This window comes from Microtus oregoni, unplaced genomic scaffold, assembly GCF_018167655.1.
Source record: "Microtus oregoni isolate MIOR12 unplaced genomic scaffold, Mior012 000026F_ref0000081, whole genome shotgun sequence".
NCBI classification, from domain to species: domain Eukaryota; kingdom Metazoa; phylum Chordata; class Mammalia; order Rodentia; family Cricetidae; genus Microtus; species Microtus oregoni.
Window position 1 is genome coordinate 32582352 of NW_024543085.1, and position 22104 is coordinate 32604455.

General features: G+C 47.4%; 1 protein-coding gene across 1 annotated transcript in view; it reads right to left on the reverse strand.

Annotated features, from left to right (window-relative positions):
- Positions 1-2955: 2955 nt before the first annotated feature.
- The window catches only part of Creb3l2 (cAMP responsive element binding protein 3 like 2), a 115432-nt gene continuing 96283 nt past the window's right edge, over positions 2956-22104 (reverse strand). The window contains exons 9-12 of the mRNA XM_041675601.1: positions 12058-12157; positions 11660-11786; positions 10246-10462; positions 2956-8485 (exon numbers count right to left, since the gene is read on the reverse strand). Coding sequence (XP_041531535.1) covers positions 8410-8485; positions 10246-10462; positions 11660-11786; positions 12058-12157 — 520 coding nt within the window. The 3' untranslated portion in view covers positions 2956-8409. The remainder of the gene's footprint in view (positions 8486-10245; positions 10463-11659; positions 11787-12057; positions 12158-22104) is intronic.

Genomic DNA, 22104 nt, shown 5'->3' on the forward strand with positions numbered 1-22104 from the left:
CCTTTAATCCCAGCACTCGGGAGGCAGAGGCAGGCGGATCTCTGTGAATTCGAGACCAGTCAGTTAGGAAACATGAAACATTTTGAACAGACTTCTCAGAGCTAGTTCCAGGACAGGCTCCAAAGCCACAGAGAAACCCTGTCTCAAAAAACAAAACAAAAAAGAAAAAGAAAAAAAAAAGAAAAAAGAAAAAGAAAAAGCACATGGCAGAGGCCCGTTTCAAGCAGGTTTGCTTCCTAGACATACACAATTCTACTGGAGACAATGGGCAGCTAGTGTTTCCCCTGCCCAGGTGAGATGGGCCCTGTGCACATCTGCTCAGAACCTAATGGGGATCAGTCACACATCTACGGACCTCTTTCCTAAGCCCACAGCATAGGAAATGGCCTGGTATACAACAAGCTCTGAGTGAACAGCAGCTCAGCAGATGCTGAAAGACCCGTGGGTCAGGCACTTGCTCCTTTGCAACACGAATCAGTCAGACTGTATTTTCTTATTTCACTTTTGTGACAGGGTCAGGGTCTCATGTATCCCTGTCTGGCCTTGAATTCACTATGGAGCCAAGGTTGACCTGCATGTCTGGTTCTTCGGCTTCTACCTCCCAAGTGCCGGAGTTACAGGAAGGGTAACAAAGGGCCTGGTTTTCAGATTTTTCAAGTATAATTTTTAAGATTCACAAAGGTTTTCTCTCTGGAAAGAGGAGAAATAGGCTCCAGATTGCAACCCCATTTAAGGAGATGAAGACTGTGTAGACGTCTTCATATTTCACAAGCTAGTTTCCTTTCTGCTCAGGGCCCCTCATTTCTTGTCACGCAGGGGAGAACTAATCACCCCCCACACCTCCTTGTCCACCATCAATCCAACTTCTTTCCCTTTGTTCTCATTCTCCTGATTCCCACCCCAAAGAAACATCGCTTAGCCCAGAGGCCGTGCATCTAGATGGCAGATGAACAACGGAACAACAGACAGGAATGAGCCAGCCTGGGTATGCACCACCTCTTGAGTGTCAGGGTTGTGCCCAACCCTGCTCATACATGTCAGGCCAATGCAGATTTACAACTTTGAATAATTTCAAAAGGTCTGGGGTGAAGGACGTCTGTAATTGTGAGTACCTAGACCTGTGGTACATGGGCCAGAGGGATGGTGTCCTGAGTGTCAGAACCTTGTAGGAGTTCACAAAGGCGGTAGGGTGTGGTGTAGGCTAGACTGGGCTAGTTTGTATATGAAAGGGGTGGTGGTTTGAAAGAAAATGACCCCCATAGGGAGTCGCACTATTAGGAGGTGTGGCTTTCAGAGACCCTAACTAAGATAAAAGGTTTTCACTTAGGGAAGGAATTAGCAAGGGATATATATATATATATATATATATATATATATGATTTCTCACTATCCACCCATCTTTGGTAGACATCTAGGTTGGTGCCAGTTCCTTGCTATAGTAAATACAGTGGAGGGCAAACACGAACGTGCCATTATTTCTAAGGGTAAGGAAGGGTAATAAGAGATGATGAGGGAGGACAGCATACAGGTGAAAGGACACATGAGCCCTAAGAGGATAACACTAATTATTTTTCCAGCTTCAACACTGTCACGGCTGTTTCTGTTTTGTGTGGTAGATAAGCATATAAAAATGTAATCAGCAGTCAGCGCAAATGTAACCAGAAGCTTCATAGCTTCAGAAAGGCCTTTCGGGCCATGTAGCTCATTGTCCAGAGTGTGGGACTGGGCGAGTGAGTGGCTGCGATAATCTAGCTGTGTAATATTTCTCTCTAAGTTCAATATAATAAAGTGACTTTTAAAGAAGGCTTCTCAGTCTGCATAAAACCATTTTGTATGTTCTTAAAAAAAAAAAGGAGTAAGCAAACAAACAAAAAGACACATCCCATAATGTTCTTAAAGCAGAATGGTATGTGGGGCAGGACGCTTTTGCAAGAGGACAGTGTGAGGCAAAGACTTCTCTGTAGGAGCAGGAGGTCAAGTTGCTCAAGGGAAAGGAGAAGGGAGATTGCTGTCCACCCGAGCAGGAAGCAGGGTTGGGCACGGTGCTAAGAGAACGAAAATAAACTTTTCGTTTCCTTTCTCTCCAAGGTCTTTAGAGTCTGTGGTAATCAATTTTCAATGTCAACTACGAGTAGAAATAAAGTCACCTCGGAACACATCTAGGCGTGTCTGTGGGTGTTTTCAAAATGGAGCTACCCCGTTTCCTGGGTTTTGATTCCTTCCTGGGCCGAATAAAAATGAGAATTTGAGGCGGGCACCAGCCTCCATCCCTCACTGCTACCTAAGTACAGATGCAAGGTAAGAGCTGCCTTGCCTCAAGGCTTCCCCACTGTGTTGACTGTACCCTCAAACTGGGAGCTAAAATAACCCTTCCTCCCTTGAAGTGCTCTTGTGGGGTACCCCTTCTGGGATTCAGCAAAACCACTGCTCCCTCCACATAGAGGAAAATGGATTGGATCTCGAGAGTGCAAGGCAAAGAAGATCATTCTGCTTGCATGCGCTGACCTTTGTCTGCCATTCTGTCAGCGTCCTGGAGCACAAGCCCCTGGGCCTTCTCCGCAGCTGCTCCTGTGAAGGAGGCCAGTTCCTTTTTGGCTCCAGTCCACAGCGTCAGTCTCAAGCCTCCAGACTGGGGAAAAGCAAATTCTAACCCATAGATTCTGGAAATGTAGTTAGAGGGGAAGCCGTAGGAGACAATGAACACAGCAGTCGGACTGCATGAACCTCGGGAGAAAACTGATTCTCAGCCACTGACTGAAAAAAACAATTACATTTTTCAATATTCCTCTGGCGGAGGCTGAGATTTAGCACCACAGAATGCAAAAACCATTGGTCTGAGCCTCTTTTTTTGCAGTTTGGTTGGGTAATCAGGAAAAATTGGTTACACAACACACACACACACACATAAGCACATAAGCAAATGCCAGGTTACTAGGATTTAAAGACTGGGCAACATTTGACTAAGAAAAATATTTATTTGCAAGAAATGGAAATACAAATGCATTACAATTTCAATTTTTTTCAAACTAAGTACAAGTATACTACAAAGCTTCATTTTATTTTTTTTTTATCTTTTGGTATTTTATTAGCTATGATGAAGGATAAGAAGCCATAAAACAGTGCAAAAGGTCAGGTGACAAACTTGCAATGTGCTTGGATTTAAACAATGCTGAATTCAGTGTTTCAAAAGAGAGCAGAAGTCAGTTGCCAAACTAGGTAAGGAAAGCCAGTCGATAACCACATTACCATCTGGGCACCACTCTTCCGTGTAGGGAGGGTCACCCACAGGGTGTCCCAGTGCTGGTGTTTGCCAGAGACCCACAGTGTGCTTTATCTGAAAGGGACAGTCTCCACGCTGTGCCCAAAGGGCCCATGGTCACCCTGCTGATGAGCAACAAACAGAGCAGAGCAAAGGAGCCTGAAGCCCTGGGTTCCCTTCACCCAAGCCTGTGTGCTGTGCTCTCCAAAGACAGGATGAGAAGGGCAGCCGCCAGCCCTGCAGATGGCCCTTCAGAGACAGGCGGAGAGCTGAGCACTGCACAGCAGGGTCACTGCAGGGGATGGCATCGTTTCTGCCCAGAGAGCCAGGCACCTCAGAAAGGACTCCACAAACTACCATGCCTCCCGCGGCATCCACTTCTCAGGGTGCTGAGCCACCTTTGCTCTCTGTTCCAATCAGGTTCAAAGGCTCCAAGCTTACCGAGCACAATACACAACACCTCGGTAAATACTCTGGCAATAATACCTCCTTCCTTCTAGAAACCAAGACAAAGGAAGGCAGTCCTGAATTTTATGTTGCCACAAACAACTGCTAATGCTTTTCTCCCTAGTGCATAGTGCTGACCTCTTGGCCCAGAGGCACGGAGTATTAATCTTCAAATGGCCTAGTGCCTTTGCGTCCAGAAAACGCTCTGTGGCGAGGATTTAGAATACCTTTAATCCTGCCTGGCCATGCTTCTGAAGGTGATTGCACCTCTGTCTACATATTCCTAATGGATATAACCCCATTTCTTTCCCCCAGACAGGCAATTCTAATAGTGGCTTCCTTTTAGGGAACAATCTCTGAGCCTCTGGAGAAAGTGCCCATCCTCAACTTCAACCTAATGCTATATGGTAATAAGTGACACATTCCAGGGACAGGAGATTCCTGCCGTCCTGGGTTCAGATACAAGGCACATTGGAGGCATAAGTACCTAGGAGAGGAGGGGAGGGGAGGGGAGGGGAGGGGAGGAGAGGAGAGGAGAGGAGAGGAGAGGAGACTAGCATTAGTACTTGGGTCTTCCGAATGGCTACCGACAAACTGGCTTTCCAAGTCCCTCTTATTCTCCAACCTTTCCTAGGTCTCAGAAAGCCTGCTCTTCCTTAGTAAAACTGCAAAGTCTAAGGAGTGAACAAATGAATGAGTGAACGAATGAATGAAGCTGAAATCTGTGTCTGGCTCCTTCCAGCCCCTGCTTCACTGCTCTCTCCACGCCTGCCTTTGGGGGTCGGAGTGTAACTTATCCTATCACCCGTGTGCTAACTGCTTCACCTCAAGTGGCTCTCGCTAAGACCCCACCACTGATGGCTCCACAGGTCCCAACAGACTGCAAGCAAGTGCCGATCTCATCCAGGTTTCTCAAACACTTGGCTCAGCGGAAACAAATTAGCAACTAAAAGCATCTCTCCCATGTCCATGCCTCCACGCTGGCCAGGGTCAGGCAGATGTCTGCTCCTCAGGCGGGGGACAAGATGTCTCTATTCCTCCACTGGGCTCACAGACACACCTCACAAGGCACGCACGTCCACAGAAGCTGGCTCAGAGATACTTCGATTCTGTTTTGTTGCTTTCCCTGGGCCTGGGCACATGGGATGGATGAAGTGCTTGAAAGAACGCTAACGAAACATCCATGGTAAAAATAATGACGTGGGCTCTGTACCGGCACGAAGAGGAACTGGTTCAGTATTCCCGCTGTGTGGGACAGAGATTCATAGCCACTATGGGGCACCCAAGTAGAACTGATGATTGAGGGGGGCTATCTGTTAACCTGGCATGAACAGCTTAAAAATGATGCTGCCCTGAAGCTGTTTTCCCAACCCACACACATTCTTGCTATGGACCGAAAGGTTATCTAATTTTGCCTGATGTCAGATCCCAGCCCGCCCCCACCTTGGGCCAGGAAGGAGCAACTGAGTTCAGCTGTCGGATTTTTATAGAACACTCTCTTTCTGTGCGCTACACTCCAGAGTCCTGACACTTCAGAGGCTCTTCCTCAATGCCCGGTGCTGGCTCCTGTCATTTACAAGATCCATTTCCCAGTGTGAAGTTGGAAGTCGTGAAAAGACCCGAGGGAGGGGGCAACTGGGTTACTCGGGTTTCGTCTACAGAAAAAAGATGACTTGTTCTCTAAATCTTTGTAAGACATCTCCATCACTAAAGTGATCTTAATGTGTGTGTGTGTGAGTGTGTGTGAGAGTGTGTGTGTGTGTGTGTGTGAGTGTGTGTGTGATCTTAATGTGTGTGTGTGTGTGTGTGTGTTGGGGGGATTGTTTACAGGATAAAAAATACAACCAGCGGACTGATTGTTCCGGCTCCTCTAACGGTCTAGCAGTCTCAGGCATTTTCGAAATTTCAATTTAAGGTGTAAAGTCTGCCACTATTCAAAACCTTCAGAGATATTCGGAAGTTATTGACTGGTCTACGGAACAGCTCAGCTGGTGGGGAAAAGACCAATATTCGAGACTTAAACTTTGAACACGAAGTGTGCACACACCCATTAATTATTAGCCACCCCTCCTGTCTTATGCCACTGGGGGTCCCCTGACTGAGTATCCCAGAGGGGTCACTGCTCAGTCCCCTCTAGTCACCCAGCAGGCAGCAGAGGGCAGAAGGCCGAGTTTTTCTCAACAGAGTGGCAGTGTTGGCTGCCGAGGGCTCCTTTAAAGGGCTGTTTGAGTCCTCTGGCTAATGTCCCACGTCTCTAGTTACAGATTCTATTCTGGAAGGCCAATTTCCCGCAGACAAAGGGCCTTGCTGTCTGGAGAGAGTGACATCCAAGAGTGGGTAGAGAAGGAAATAAAGTTGTCAGAGAACTAGACACGACGAGTCATTTCCTTCTCCCTCCTCATCCACAAACGGGGTCTCCACCCTGGACCTCCAGGGACATCGCAAACCAGGGCTCAGCTCAGCAGATGTAGAGACATCAGTCTAAAACCAAACTTCTACCCTTCACTGCGAACTCCACCTTTCCCACCACACAAATACTACCTCACCCTGGTTTCTGTCTCCCTTCTTAGGCTCTCATGGGCATGACATTTTAAATGTTTACTATGTATAAACATATGGTATTGTAAAGAACAGGATGGGCCAGGCCCAGGAAGATCAAAGGAAGACAGAATACCAAGGAAAACAGAAGCAGGGCACCAGCAACCCTCCTCTCTGTACAGTCCCGGTATCTGAGCATTTAAGGGACAGTGACAGCCCTGTGGGCAGCAGGGCTGCCGGGATCACAGTGGCCTTGAGGGGCGTCTCACACATTACAAGGTGAGTTTAGCCATCTGTTGGCTGGGAAGCTACCATGGGAGGGAGGGACGTGCCGAGGGAGGACTCCCTATTATAACCTGGGCAGGCCAAATAGGAAGCTGCTCATGGAGCACCGCAGCAAACACTCATGACACCAAATCCTGTATGTGACATAGAATGCAAGGACCAGTGTGGACATAATCTCTCTCAAATAGCCTCAAACAGTCACACCGATGACAGAGGAAAAAAATGAGACAGAGAGAGAAAGAGAGAGACAGAGACAGAGAGAGAGAAGAGAGAGAGAGGCCAAAACTAAAGGCCCTTCAGCTGCTGCTAAAAATAAAATACAAAGTGTAAGCACATTTCTTACATAAAATCTTTTACAAGCTAGGAGGAAAACACTTAAAAAGAGTCTTCTACCTTATACAATAAAAGAGTAATTTCCATTTCTTATTTGTATGAAAGAGAAAAGGATTTTTTTAACTACAAATTTTACGATTTAATCATATAAAAAAAAGGAAAGGAGTTTGAGGGTTCGTCATATCTCTTTGGGTGAGCTGCAAAGTAGCCAAACCTGACTGTAAAAGGTATGACTGTGGGTGCACAAATGTCCCCAACTCCAGTCCCCCCAGTTAAGGCAGGTGGAAAAATGTCCCCAACTCCAGCTCCCGCCCCCCAGTTAAGGCAGGTGGAAAAATGTCCCCAACTCCAGCCCCCGCCCCCCAGTTAAGGCAGGTGGAGCGAGGGCAGAAGCAAAGGAGGGAGGTGAAGGAGGAGAGCAGGCAGGATGCAGGACAAGCTAGCAAGGTTGTCAGCAATGCCTATTGTCAGGGGCAGGGCTTCCCTTCTCTGTCCCAGGAACACACAGAGAGAAAGCGAGTGGCCATGGAGCCTGGAGCCTGAACAAGAGGACAGCATTCCATCATTCCCCATGGATTCATCCAACAGGGGACACATGCTTAAGGGGATTTCCCAGTGGCGATTATTTTATAGGTTTCCAATTTTCAAAAGGAAGGAAAGGGAGACAATAAGGCATCAGCTAAAAAGACTGGGGGTGGTGGTGTCCCAGGTCCTGGGGACTCTCCTGTTCCAAAGGCCAACAGAAGACTTTGCTTGTTGGAAGGGGTCATGGGATTTCTTTACTACGGTCAGCAGGGAGCTTCAGCAAGCTAATAAATACTATTTACAAATCGGGAGGGGAGGCCAGGGAGACAGAGTGGCTGTCCAGTGGGGATGCAGGCTGTGTGTGTAGTGTGTGTGTGTGTGGGGGGGGTATCCTACAAGCAACACAGTGGGCAGGGTGGCCTGGAGGAGAAGAGCCTGACGCCTTCAGGAATTGCACTTGCGGCCTGAAAATATGGTGGGAGTCCTGTCTGCCTGTGCAGGCATCCAATGCGGGTTCCAGGAATGGAGAGAGAGGCTGGAATGGCATTCAGGCACTCTCAGTGGGGACAGGGCCACACTGGAGTCCTGGTGAGCAAGGGAGGTCAGCAGACGGTGCTTCGCCACTCCCTGGTGTGCTGGTGGCATATCTGTGGCCAGAGTCTGGGGTCTCAATTGAGCATAAGTCATGCAAATCTTCTTCGACGGGGTCACATCTCACAGGGAAGGATCACGCAGTATCTTCTTGATACCAGTGGAAGCAAGCCTGCTCCTCCCACCCCTACCTCACCCCTACAATACTCTCCTATGGCGGCAGTAAGAGAAAGGAATGAGAGGTTGCCAGCTCCTTTCTGTAGAGCCATAGGGTCAGGCAAGAAGAAACTCCTAGGCTGGTCTCCCATACCAAGCCACGAGCACTAGTCCACATCCTCCTCAAGGTCCAGGGGTGACGGGGAAGCTTATGGGCAAGACAGTCTGGGGGTGCACAGCTGGAGTCAGGAAGAGAGAAGGCTGGAGGCAGCGCCCTAGAAGGTGGCGTTCACTGGCCGCTCGAGTTCCACGACTTGGAGCGTTTCATTCCCTTCCAGTTTGCTGCTGACCCTGCGAAGGCATCGCACGGAGAACGAAGCATTAGTCACGGGATTCTGCTAACATTCTCAGATTTTGTATCACGGTTCAGTCACACCTTTGTGGGCTGGCCCTGGCAATGTCTTTTAAACCCCTAGTGTTATTCTTTGCTCCTCCAAATCTCCCACTGGTCACATGCTCACCTCTACATCCCCACTTTTATCTGGGCCCAGAGGAGACCCATGATTCTTAGATGCTGACTTATTTTAAATTGCTTTCAAAGTTGCTACCTGTTTATTAATGGCCTCAATACCGTAAGTTATGGGAAGGAGAGTGAAGAGGATAAGGGCTGACATCTTCTCTAGGATTAAGAATCTCAACAAGGATTCTTTTAAAGAGTCAACTTAAAATAACCCAAAATATATACCACAAAATAGATACATGATCCAGGCCTCGCAGCATTATGACGGGAGCCAGGAAGACTTTATGATTTGAGAGACATTGTGGTAGACTGAGAGAGCTGAATGGGGCTTCTACACATTGAGCCAGGAGAGCAGACGGCTACGAGCCGTGTTATCTGACTGCTCGGTCCCCTAGGGCTTCCAGTGCTGGCTCCAGGTTCTCTCCATAATGGGGATAAAGTTGAGGCTGTACGTTTTGGGATACTTACAAGGTTTGTCATGATAACACATATGGGCAGGGGTGAGTACTAGGAAGTGCTAAACATGTGCATGTCATGTATACATACAAAAGCACCTATGATTATGAACTCTACCACACAGAGTTAGGAAAGAAGTGAAGAATCCGAAGTGAAATCTCTGCTACGGACCCTGGAGCAGCCCTGCTTCTGGGCCATCTAGGAGCACAGATTAGCTAATGCATCAGTTTAGCACACAGTTTTAGCACACACGTGCTTTCTGTGTTGACCAGAGCCCCAGGTATCCTCATGCACGATAACAATACCTTGAGATCGCATCAGCTGTTATGTTTTCAAAAGGATCCCCACCCACCAGATGTGGGAGAGGAACAATGCATGCAGAATTAGAGCCACAGGTGGATGATTTTCAATGGGGAAGACATACAGAGTTTCATCAGCACTGCCCTCAATATAAGCATATAATGTACACAGGTGAGCATCCCCCATCCCAAACTGCTCTAAGTACGAAAACTTTCTTACCTAGCATAGATAAATTGCACATTTAGACTTGGGTCTCATGCCCAGGACACTTCATTATGTATATGCAAATATTCCAACACCTGGAATATTCTATTCTAAGTACCTTGTGGTCCCAAGCATTTTACACAAAGGGTGGTCCCTTTGCAGTCACAGCTGATTCCTGTACACTGATATGTAAATCGTTGATTGTATTGATATCCAGCATAACATTCTCTTCCTCTCTAGAATTGGATCAAAGGTGCATTTGCAGAATAAGCTCTCTGATGTCACCAGGCATTTTTTTTTTTTTTTTTTTTTTTTGGAGACAGGATCTCATGTAGCCCAGGCTAACTAACCAGGAACTCACTATGAAGTTGAGGCTGGCCTTGACTCACTGACTGAGAGGACTCACATCCCTCCTCCTCTGCAGGGCCAGGGCTGCCAGCTCTGAACTGACGGCCTGGATACTGGATTAGCTCAACTTAGACCTTTTCTCTGTTAACAGCCATCAGCAGACTCTCCCCGGTGCCAATGCCTTAAATGGATCCCGAGAGAGCTCCGGGAGAGTAGACGCCCTCCCACTGGGGCTGAGTCATATTCCACCACCAGCCACAAGGTCTGCGCCTACGGGACTCACAGGTGCTGCTGCAGCGCCAACAGCACTGACTTCTCCAGGCTGGTCTCATTGGAGATGATGAAGTGGGGAAGATCCACCTCTGGCAGGGCCTCCAGTCCAGACGCCCTGAGCAAGGAGGAGCCTCTGTCCCAGCCCCCAAGCTCTCCGGCGGAGGCTGGGCTGGACGACTCCTCCAGGGGAGAATGTTCCTCATAGATTAGCAGGTTCCTGGATCTCACTGGAGAAAGAGCAACAGATATTAACAGAATAGCATAGGAGGCCCATGCGAGCCCTTTACTCCCAATGCCCAAGGCCAGTGGCGGATGACAACATGTTCCCATCCTCTGGGCTGGAGAGGGCTAGCTGGGTTGGGCTCTCTGGAAAGGCTTCAGGTTTCAGAGTTTATGCAGCAAAAAAGATACCAATTATACAGGCTGGAAGGACAGCATGAAAGCAAACCACTGCAAAACCACCTTCCCCCCTCACTGCCTTCAGGAAAAATGTTTCTCATCCCTACCCATAACTGTCTCAGGGAAAAGAGTTCGTGGGAAACGTGGGTCAAACACTTGGAGTCGTCAAAGCCCAGACAAACAAGGAAGCATCCCCCAGAAAGCAGGTCTTAGAGTCTGCAGAGATAGCCCAAAGCTGAGCCCAAAAGTCGGAGGCAGACAACCCCTGTTTCATTATAGGGCCCGTCACACAGATGACTCTGTAGCCATTTCCTGGACATAGAAACTGTGTGCCCATTAGCTTCCAAAATTTAGACCTGTTTCCCTCAGAAAAAAAAGTTCCCAAACAGCCATTGAAATTATCTTAATGGAATGTCATTTTATCATGCATCTGGCTGGGATATAGCTAACTGCTGAAAAACACAGGCTTTCTGAGGATGGCAAAATTGCCCCTTCCTCAGAGTCTGTATCTCCTAACTGTGTGTGTTGTTACTAACACAGCTGTGCCTTTCTGTGCATATTCCTTCTTTATTATCCCTCTGTTTTCTAAATACTCAAAAGACATCTTTGGTCAAGGGGCGGACAGTGTGTGCTGCCAACGTGAACACCAGAGCCTCCGACTTCTCTAAGTCTTGGGCACGGGGCGGGCCAATGCTTTAATTCTGCTGCGAACTCCTACTGCAGTGGCATGTAATTCTGCTCAGGGAGTCAGAGGTACAAGAGTGATCCCGGGATGTCAGAAAAGTTAAATGTCCTCCCTACTCTCTAGTCTTTCAAGGGTCACATCTCCTCACATCTGAACCCAAAGTTGGGGGATGTGGGTCAGGCTTCCCTGGTGCTACACAAGGGTGTCCAGTGGCCACTCCCAGAACACCCCACCTGTAAACAGAGCCTCTCCGCTTTTACACACTGGGCTTTCATAGGAGATTCCTTGCAGAAAGCCGGGAAAGCCAACTGTAGGCAAACAGAACAAGCTGCCGACTTACCCACGGAGGCTGTGTATGGCTCCGACAGGCGATGCTGGCTGGGCAGAGCCATCTTGGTGGCTGAGGGATAGGGCCCATAGCCTTGAAAGAAGCTGCCAAACGCAACAGCAAAGCACAGCACAGCGACCTGGAGACAAGGACAGAACGTGGGGAGCTGTAGATCCCAGACTGTGGGGAGCAGACTCTCGGGAACAAGCCACCGGGAGCACTGGGAGAAAGAACACCCCTCTGCCAGGGGACAGATCATACCCTTAGTCCTGTCCCTGCAATGACATGCAGAGGGGAAGCCTTGGAACAGAATGTATGGTCCCTTTGGCTTCATTCACTCTTTGCATTTTCAAGGTAGGGGAATTTGGACATAGGGGGCTGGCCGGAGGGAGTCCCTCTGAGAAACTCACCATGAGGCAGGTGCCAGTCTGTGTGCCGGCTAACTTGCAGGTTCGAGAGACCTTCCCCATCACCAGAGCCTGAAGCTTCTGAAGTTGCTGAAGGAGAGTCCTGCCGAGGTGACAAACGAAAGCCAGGAAGGGGCATGTGAGATAGCAATGCTCTGAACGACCTCCTGCAGAAGTCATGGAGGCTTGGCATCTGCATCTGAGCTGGGTCCAGAGGGGCTGCTTTTCTGGGGGAAAGATACTGTCTGAGGACCACACCTGCTGTTGTCATCACTACAGAGCCCTCTGGAGCTTCAGATAGAGCCTCGATGACAGCACCACAGCCTGTCCTGTTCTTTAGCTGCTTTGGGGAAGAGAGGGGCCCCCAAATTACCCAGACAGGCAGAAGCTTGTTTGTCAGTTAATGAGGAAAAAAAAAAAAGACAGACTGATTGGATGGTCACCATACTTTAAAGTTTCTGTGTCCCCTCTAAGTCCATATGTTTCAAGTGAACCTGCCATATGATGTTAATAGACAGGGGTCTGGGGGAGGTGATCAGACCGCGGCAGTGGAATCTTCATAACAAGATTAGTACCCATATAAGGGGCTGTAAGTAGATATCTTCACTTTCACTACACGAGGACACAGCGAGGAGCTACCTTCTTTTTATGCACCAGAAGGCAGCCCTCGTCAGACACCAAATCTGCCAGCACCTTGATCTTGGCTGCCTCGGCCTCAGGAACAGTAAGAAATAAATTCCTGTTGTTCCTAAGCCGCTCCATGTATGGTATTGTGCTACAGCAGCCTGGACGGACCAGGGCAGTGGTGATTGCAACGAGACTCATTTCACCAGGAGATGCACTGAGCTCTAAAAACCAAACTGTGAGAAGGAAGAAATAAAACCAAAAACCAGCAGAGAACAATTGAAGGAGTGGCCAGAGGTGGTGACTGTGACTGGAAATGGCCAGTGCATCGCTGAGAAAAAAGTGTCCAGGGCACACCGCAAACAGAGGGAGGGAGAAGGAGGGGGGGGAGAGAAAATGGGGGGGGGCAGGATTTTTATTCCCCAGACAGGATAGGAGGTGAGTACAGCAATACATGCTCCGCATACAATCAAGATGTAGTCAGAGATCTTCCCTGCAAATCCTAAACCAAGAACGATAAGACATAGCGGGGCTCTGGCAGGGGTTAGGGTGTCCCCCAGGAATTCAGTGTAACTATCAGGAAGCCCAGGAGGCCCTCCTCACCCTTATCTCCTCTGCCCAATGCAAGAGTACACGACCAAGTGGAAAGGTTTTATGAGAAAAATGAGGTCTCCTGGGTATCAAAGATTTTCAGGAAAATGCATACCATAATGTCATGTGTCAGGCAAGAACAATTCTAGAATTTCTTTCAGGGCTTCTTCCCATCATAGCTATCCCCACAAATGGCTTTCCAATGCTGGAAGCACTGGCAGGCTTTTCTAAGGTCTGCTACCCTTGGCCAGTAACAAAGGCTCAAGCTCTCTTAGTTTAAACACAACAAGTGCAGGCTGGCTTTAAGGGTGGTTTTGCCTTCTGCCATTTAAGTAGTGGTGGGATTGGTCAATGAATTGGAATAGCCCTCAGCACACATAGTAGAAGCTTTCTGGACTCAAAAGAAGATTCCCCCTGTGGTCCCATCTACCTTTTTTTTTCTTTGTGGAATAATCTCAAGATAGTGAAATAATATTGACTACAGAAGACTATTGTACTTAATCATACTTTTCATTTTGGCTATATAAAAGCATGGCCAGATGTGGTTAGACACAACTCGTGTTCATTTATCAAAGTAGGATATGTTTTAAAAGCACACTGCATGTTGTCAAAGCTTGAGAAATACTGATTTTATACATCTATTTTAAATTCTACTCTTAAAGTTTATCCCCAAGAGTTCCCGTGCTGTAGAACCTTTCTTCTGTCATTGAATTTATTCTCTCTTCTACCAAAATGTCCTCAGAACACCTCTGCACAGCCCAAGAGCACAAAGCCCCACCACAGCATCAAATACTGAGGGATTTACTGCCTGGCCACTGGCTGAGTAGAGCTCCTTCTACAGATGAGATTCTGCAAGACATGGCATGCATGGGATAGACTGTTATCCGAAATGCCAGCCCCCAGTTCTAGCAAGTCCTGGGGCTTATATACGAGCAAGCCCACAGACAGAGCCACATCTTCCAAGTAATCAACTCCTAATGTCTTAGCTGCTTGCTAAACTACAGCAGAGACCTCACTGTTTCCAGTGTCAGCTGACACTCACTCGGTGTCTTGGCTCTGCCTTGAGCAATCTTGAGCCAGCACGCAAACTCAGCTGTCCTCTGCCCAGAGGTAGGTGTCCTCTCACCATCCAGCCTTCAGCTAGACAGACCCTTCCCAAGCTGGACCAATGCCATCTAATTTGCTCCAGTGTCCTCTGGTGTTTTGGAAGCAAAACTGTCCGGGCTATTTTTTTTCCCCAACAATAATCCCTGTTTACCATCAAACATTCTACACTTCCTCTTCACCCACTCCATGGTCCTTGCCCAGCTTCCATATTTTTTTAAATTTTATGAACTGATTAATTAATTCATTTCTTCCCAGCCTGGTCACAGCCCCTCTTCCCTCTCCCCAGGCCTTCCCCTCAACCTCCTTCCTGGCGCCCCCATCAACACTCCCTCTCACCTCTCCCCAGAAAAGGGCGCACATCACCCAACCCTGGTACACCAAGTCACAGCAAGACCAAGCACCTCCCCCCACCAAGGCTGGACTAAGCAACTCAGTAGGAGGGCGGGTCCCAAAGAGGGATAACAGAATCAGAGACAGCCATTGCTCCTCTGTTAGGAGTCTCACAAGAAGACCACAACTGTAACCTATGTACAGAGGGTCTAGGTCAGTGCCCTGCAAGCTCTCCGGTTGACAGTTTAGTCTTTCCATATTCATGGGAACTGCTGAGAGAAGAGATTTCCCAGAACAGCAGAAATACCCCTCCCTTCCAGTTTCTAGATGAGATTACTGGGGTTAGTGTCCCCTTCCCTAAGACAAACATTCTCCCACCAGGTCTTCCCCCAACAAAGGACTTCTAGCAAGGCAGATATACCTAAAGCCCCTTGAAGAATAAATGCCACAGGTTCCAAGCCAGACATCCACTCCAACCCTCCCGGTTACAAGTGCCAAATGCTGGAAGTTTGGGGGAATCACTGAAGCCTGGCTGGAGGAAGCTGACTGGAGGGGCTTCACTTGGCGACCATCAGCTCATCCTTTCCAGACTCAGAGACATCATACACCGAGTCAGCTGGAAAGGAAACAGTCATTTAATGGGTCCCAATTCCTCACAGTTTATAAGCCAGATCTTTAAGATGAGCAAACACGCAGTCTCAAATACACAATTTTAGTCTGGCGTCCTGGCAGAGTGCGACAGCTTGATGATGTGCGGTTTGCTGCTGCTTTTCCTGCTGGAGTTGGTGAAGGTGAAATGAAATGATGACAGATGTGCGCACGGGCACACATGTGTGTATGCCCAGCACCCCAGAGGCCCTGCCGGTCGGCACCCCTGCAGCATCCTGTCAGTGAAAATCAGAATAACTCATTCACCTTGAGCCTTCATGTATGTTCCTTTGAGCCAGCAAAGTTTGGAGAATTCATGGAGAATCCTACAAAACCACCATTTTCACCTTAAGAAAGTGAACAGTGAGTGAGTTTTAGGGGCTAAGCATGCTGCAGTGATAAGCAGCGACCACAGAGGACTGTAACTAGCGAGCCCCTGGGCCAGCGTGCCAACCACCTGACTCCACAGCCTGCAGACCTTCCAATATGTACAGCAAGTCCGTTACTCAACAACCTAATGCGATTCACAGTAAAATACTTTTGAATTACACTCTCTTAACATCCAGTCACATTAACGTGACAGTAATGTGACTGGAGCGCAGTTTGCACTGCGACATAAAATGTCACTATTACAGATGACCACAAACGGGAAAAACCGCAACAAAACCCAGGCGAAAATAAATGGCTACGGTAACAGTCGGTCCAACGGCAGTGAGGTGTGTACCAGCTAACACTCAGTTAATAATGACAAGAATACATGTGTGGGATACATGTTTATATGTGAGTGTACATGTATGTGATTGTGTGCTTTTGTGTACCTGTGTGTACCTGTGTGCATGGTGTGTGTACATGTGCATGTGTGTACATATGTGTGTATGCATAAGTGTACTTGTGGGTAATGTGTATATATGTGCTCCCATGAGCATATGTATACATGTGTGCATACATGTGTATATATGTGCATGTGTGTCCATGTGATACAAGTATGTATATGTGTGTACATGTGCATATTCATATGCTGTGCATATATGTGTATACCTATTCATATGCATAAGTATGCATATGTATATTTCTGCATATTGATGTGTATACCTATGTGTACATGTATGTGTATATGTACGTATGTATGCATGCATGTTATATGTGTGTATAAGTGTGTATACTTGTGTGTGTTTATGTGTATGTATATATGTACATTTGCATATGTGTGTATGTGTGCATGCATGTATATGTACATGTGCATGTATGTGTGTAATAGAAGCAGAAAGGGGACCAGGAGAGGGGAGAGAGAATACCAAATGCAGGTGACTGGACCACGGAAGGCAGACAGAGAACAGCAGTGAAGAGAACAAACAAGAAGCAGGCACAATGAGAAACAAGAGAATGCCATGATGGAAACTTCCTTTAAAACACTCATAAACAGTTCAGGAAAATAACCCCTTATGGAACTGCTTTATGTGCGTTCAAGATAATGCAAGCGATGGGCGGGGAGGCTGCGATGAGCCCTGCACAGGTTTCGGTGTTGGGAAGTCAAACCCAGGATTTATTTGTTTATTTATATTATTTATTTATTTAGATAAATGGAAGCGATGAGACCTCTTCTGTCAGACGCCAAGTGTAATGTAATCAGGCAGGCCAGTCCTGAAGACCTAAGACCTTTGACCTCATGCACTACTTGCAGTGATGCCATAAACATTTGAATTGCACCAAATATGAAACATGTGTGGAACCTCTGATAATGATAAATATATATCCCTAATAAGTCAGTATCCATAAAAGTATGGATCGCTCTAGTGCTGCTGAGCGGAGCACGGATGGCAGGACAGGAAGGCTGGCTCTGAGAGCGGGGGGGGGGGGGGGAGCCCGAGTTTAGACCTCACCATGACAACTCGGAGCCTCTAATCAAGTTACTTAAGCTGTGTGTGCTTCAGCAGCTAAGCAAAGCTAGTTCCGTAACCACATCAGCTAGCAGGATCACGGAAGAATCACTCTGCCTGGGGAAATCTGGTTTGCTGGAGCAATGCATCTCTGAAAAGCACTTGTCTCTTCACGGCTGGCAGACGAGGCAAGAGCCCTTCTCTGGAAAGCCTCAGAATAGAAATAATATTCTGAGGTGATGTGGGGCGTTCTATGACGCCACCAGGACAGATGTCACCACCTACAGCACTCAAAACTTGGATGACAACAGCCAATCAACCAGCCTGAAGGACTTGATGTAAGAAAGATCAGGTGAAAGAGAAATACTGCTTCAGAACGAGAGTTATGAAAAATGGCTAGAAGACCCCAGCAGTCCTCCAAAGTGCCATATGCATTTCCCATATTACTGTATTTTGAATCATCACGGAGTAAGACCAATTATGGCTTAATGAATTCTTGGGCTTCTGGGATCAAGGTCTTAATTTAGAGGGAGAAACACTTAACATACATTTTTATCTGGGCCAACAGATTTTCCACAACTTGTTAAATTGGAGTGCCCTATGCTTGATTGGCAATGTAGATTCTTGTCCTATGCTGAAACGTAACAATAAACTTAGTGGCTCTCTTCATACATATGCTTGCAAAAGAGCATCAAAGGGAGTTACATCCTTGTCCCAAATAAAGTTTCACCCTGTGTCCTGCACAGCCTATCAAAGAAAAACATTCAAAGTCCACGAGTACGAGATGCAATCTTACAGATGCAATGTCGCAGTCTCCAGAAAACGACACCAATGATCTGGTTTGTTATCTTTCTATTTGGCCTAATTTAGTTTCCCGATATATCCTTTATTTCCAAGATGGAGAGAGCAATAGAAAGTCTGAAAGATTACAGCTAGTATGGGTAAGCCTTTGAACAGTCGAGAAATTCATTTCTCACTCAAGTCAGAAACCAAGAAAAAGAATAAACTGATGGATCCCAGTCACAGAGTGGAGAGTCACCAATACCCTCTCCGTGGACACACCTTCCATTAAATCTCATATCATACCTTACTAGAAATATGCTGTGTGTATGTGTGTGTGTGCGTGTGTGCGTGAGAGAGAGAGAGAAAGAGAGAGAGAAAGAGAGAGAGAAAGAGAGAGAGAAAGAGAGAGAGAGAACAAGTGTATGAGCTACTCTCTAGGTGAACCAGCCTCCTTTAGAAGACAATGAAACATCCTTCCTTCCTTCCTTCCTTCCTTCCTTCCTTCCTTTCCATTCTTATGAGTACATAGAGCAATACTCTCCAGATGCCGAATTATGAACCTTTAGTGAGACATAAGATCAGCTGGGTTATAACTGGTGTATCATTTTAATGAAATGAAATCAAACAGAAAATACAGTATTGAAGAGCAACTGACAGTGACTAATAATAATGAATAAAAGACTCACATTAGTTAGTTACAGCACATATACATATATGTTTTGTGTTATGTCTGCTGTAGTTATTATAAAATGTGAGGTGATTTTCAAAAGAAAAAAAGTCTCAGTGTAACTTAACCAGCTCTCTCTCTCTCTCTTTCTCTCTCTCTCTCTCTCTCTCTCTCACACACACACACACACGATACCAATGCAACAAGTCAGGGTCTCAGTGGAAAAGATAAGTACTCATGTCCCTTTGGAGCAAAACCCACCACATTCCTCCTAGTGTGGCCCTGACCACATTGCCCCTGTGCAGTCATACAAAGCCAGTGTCTGACAAGTTCTGAGCCTCAGGGAGTCCCAAGGCCCAAATACCTACCCTGTTGGGTGGCAGAATGCAATATTAACAATTAGAAATTCCATGAAGATCTTTCAGAAGGAGCATGAACTATCTCAATACCTTAAAGAGTAGCAGCTACAAAAGACAGCGACAGCTAAAACTCTTAAACTTTAATTCCTGCTGGTTATATTCTTTTGGTTTCTGACAGTCATTTATGGGACTCCGGCCTAAACAAAAAAGAGGAAGTGGTGTATGGGGGTGGGGGAGGTAAGTATTGCTGTCTCCTTTATCCGAGTAAATTATTTTTTAAAAATTTTATTTTTATTTTATGTGTATGGATATTTTGCTTCTATGTATCTGTGTGCATCACAGATGTACCATGGCTGTGGAGACCAGAAGAGGACTTTGAATCTCCCGAAATTGGAGTTATAGACAGTTGTGAGCCATCATGTGGGTGCTGGGAATCAAACCTGTGTCCCCTGGAAGAGCAGCCATTGTTCTTAATTACTGTGTCACCTCTGCAGCCTTCTTCCTGAGGGACTGATTTCTATTTATAGAACATTTATTTTAAAGTACCAGAAAGCATTTCTGAATTACTGCATCAGCTACTTCCCTAGGAACACACAAAAGAGAATTTTAGAATATTTACCAGGTCTGTGTAGTTTCTAAACTCACTACTAAGGCTCACTAAGATGCTCTTCTGAACCCTCCAGGGGTTCTAGGGTAGAGCTCTCCACACCTCTTTGAAGTCTGTGATATTTCCATATGAAAAGGAAACACACTGCATACAACAGAGGGTATATACAGGAGATATAAAAAGTGAATTAAACCAAGATGAAATTCTAGAGAAACGTAATATGGGTAATTTCTCTGTGGCAGAGGGTGGGCTCAGCCAATAATCTGTCCAAAAGAGATGAGATGAACTCGTACAGAGAAGACACGGTAGTGTGTAGGGGGGAGTATACAAAGACAGTGCAAACTAACACAGATTTGTAGGCTCAACAGACAGCCCTGGAGGGCCAGGCAAAGCCCAGCAGACTTAACTGGGAAGAGCTGCAGTGGGAACCCTTAAACAGGGTCTAAAGACCAAGAAAAGCACACTAAGAGAGGATGTGGTAATAGAAAGCTCAAAGAGTGAAATTGGTCCATTTTTCACTGCTGATCAAATACACACCCCAACTCCTGTGCTCTGAGGAGAGGCTTTTCCTCACGCCACTCCAAGCTGGCCCGACGCTGTCTAGAAGACACTATCAATACCGGCCCCTTGCAGTTTTTTCTCTACTATGTTTGACATTGGGACTCGTGGACTCCCCAGATGTCTTCATTCCAACATTTTAAACCTGGACCTGGGCTGAGCCTGCTTCCCTTGGTTTTCCAACCCTGGCTCTACCCCGCAGCACAGTACAGCACAGCACAGCACAGCACAGCAAAGCACAGCACAGGGAAAGGACAGTACTCTCTAGTATCGTGAAGAAACACCAGAAGCTTAACAGTCGATCTTCAGTGTCAACTTGACTAGATTTAGAGTTGCTTAGGAGACACACCTCGAGGAATAACGGGAAGTCTTTCCAGAGAGGTTTAACTAAAGTGAGAAGATCCACCCTGAGTGTGCACGGTCCCAGCCCGTGAGCTGCAGTCCACGACTGAATGAAAAGTAGGAAGGGAGGAAGCCAGCAGAGGACCAGCAGGCACGGTGTGACCAATTGCCTCACCCTCCCACCATGGCTTCATGTTAGACTGTTGCCTCCGACCATGAGCCAAAATAAACCCTCCTTTCTCACAAAGTTCCTGTCAGATATTTTGTGACAACCAAGGAAGGGACTGTTTCGGGACGGGAGCAGGTGCGGCTCTCTGGGCAAGCCAGGACTGAAAGGTCTGTCCGCCCTTCCACACGGGCCCCTTCCCAGGCCCGATTAGTGAAGCTGGCAGCCTAGAGGGACAGAGTAATGGCTACCACTGCGCATGAAAGCAGGCTTCTTTGCAACTTGCTATAGAAACAGGGAGCCCTCAAGCCCGTGGCCTTCTTAGCCTTAGCCGCTGGGAGGGCAATGTCCACCCCTGGCCCTTTTCTGGAAGGGAAGTAATACTAATGTGTCACCGGTCACACTGCCTGCTATGCTGAGCACAACAAAGGCCTCTGTCTTCAACTCCAGAATCTCAGGTCGTCTATAGTAAGGTCAAGTGAAACCCCAAGCCTGACACTTCAGGAACATTCTCATTCGCTGCTCCTTCTCCCTACCCCTCACACCTGTCTCACACAGGTTCCTACCACACACAACCTTCACAGGGGACTATCTCTGGTACTCCTTCGGCTTCGGGAGTCCGTGGGTCCCCTCGTTTACCCTTCAGAGAACAGACTCGAAGCAGAAGTCCACGTAGACCCTGGAAATGAGTTAAGAACATCTGGACAGAAAAAATTCCAGGATCCTGGGTACCAGTACGGAGTGTGAGCTCTGGGGAGACACAGCCTTCTGGTCTTGCTGACCGTTCATTCCATGGAGAAGGTGTGGCTCTGGAGAAGAGGAAAGCAGCATCCTCTAAAGCAGAGGCTCTCTTAGCCAGGTTTGTCCCACGCTGGGTAGAAGGAGAGGGCAGCAACAACGCGGCACTGGGAGGCACATCAAATTAGGGTGACAGTCAAGGGGCTGAATTCCGGTCCCCTTGCTATTTTCCGCTACTTTTATGACTTCAGCCTTACTGCGCCTTACAGTGACTGGCAGGGAACCAACACGTTCTCCAAGATGCATTTTAAGACCAACTTCCTAAGAGTCTGAAAATCGAGGCAGGAAGAGAGGGACCGGAGCCCATAGGCTTTTAGAGGCAGAACAAAACAAGCGATGATTGGAATGGCACAAACTGAGCCACAAACACTTTCTCGTGGTGGGCTGGGTGGGATATGTGCATCACTTAGGCGAAGCGGCCACAGGGATAAAGAACAGGATGTTCTCGGGAGTGAGACAGGGGTGGGTGGGGCCTTCCCCGAGAGACCAGCGGTAAGCTCGGAGAAGCAGAGTCTCCAGCAGCCCCAACTGGCACAGCTAAGTGCAAATGTACTTGCTGACGGAGCTTAGGAGGAAGGGTCCCCTGGGACACC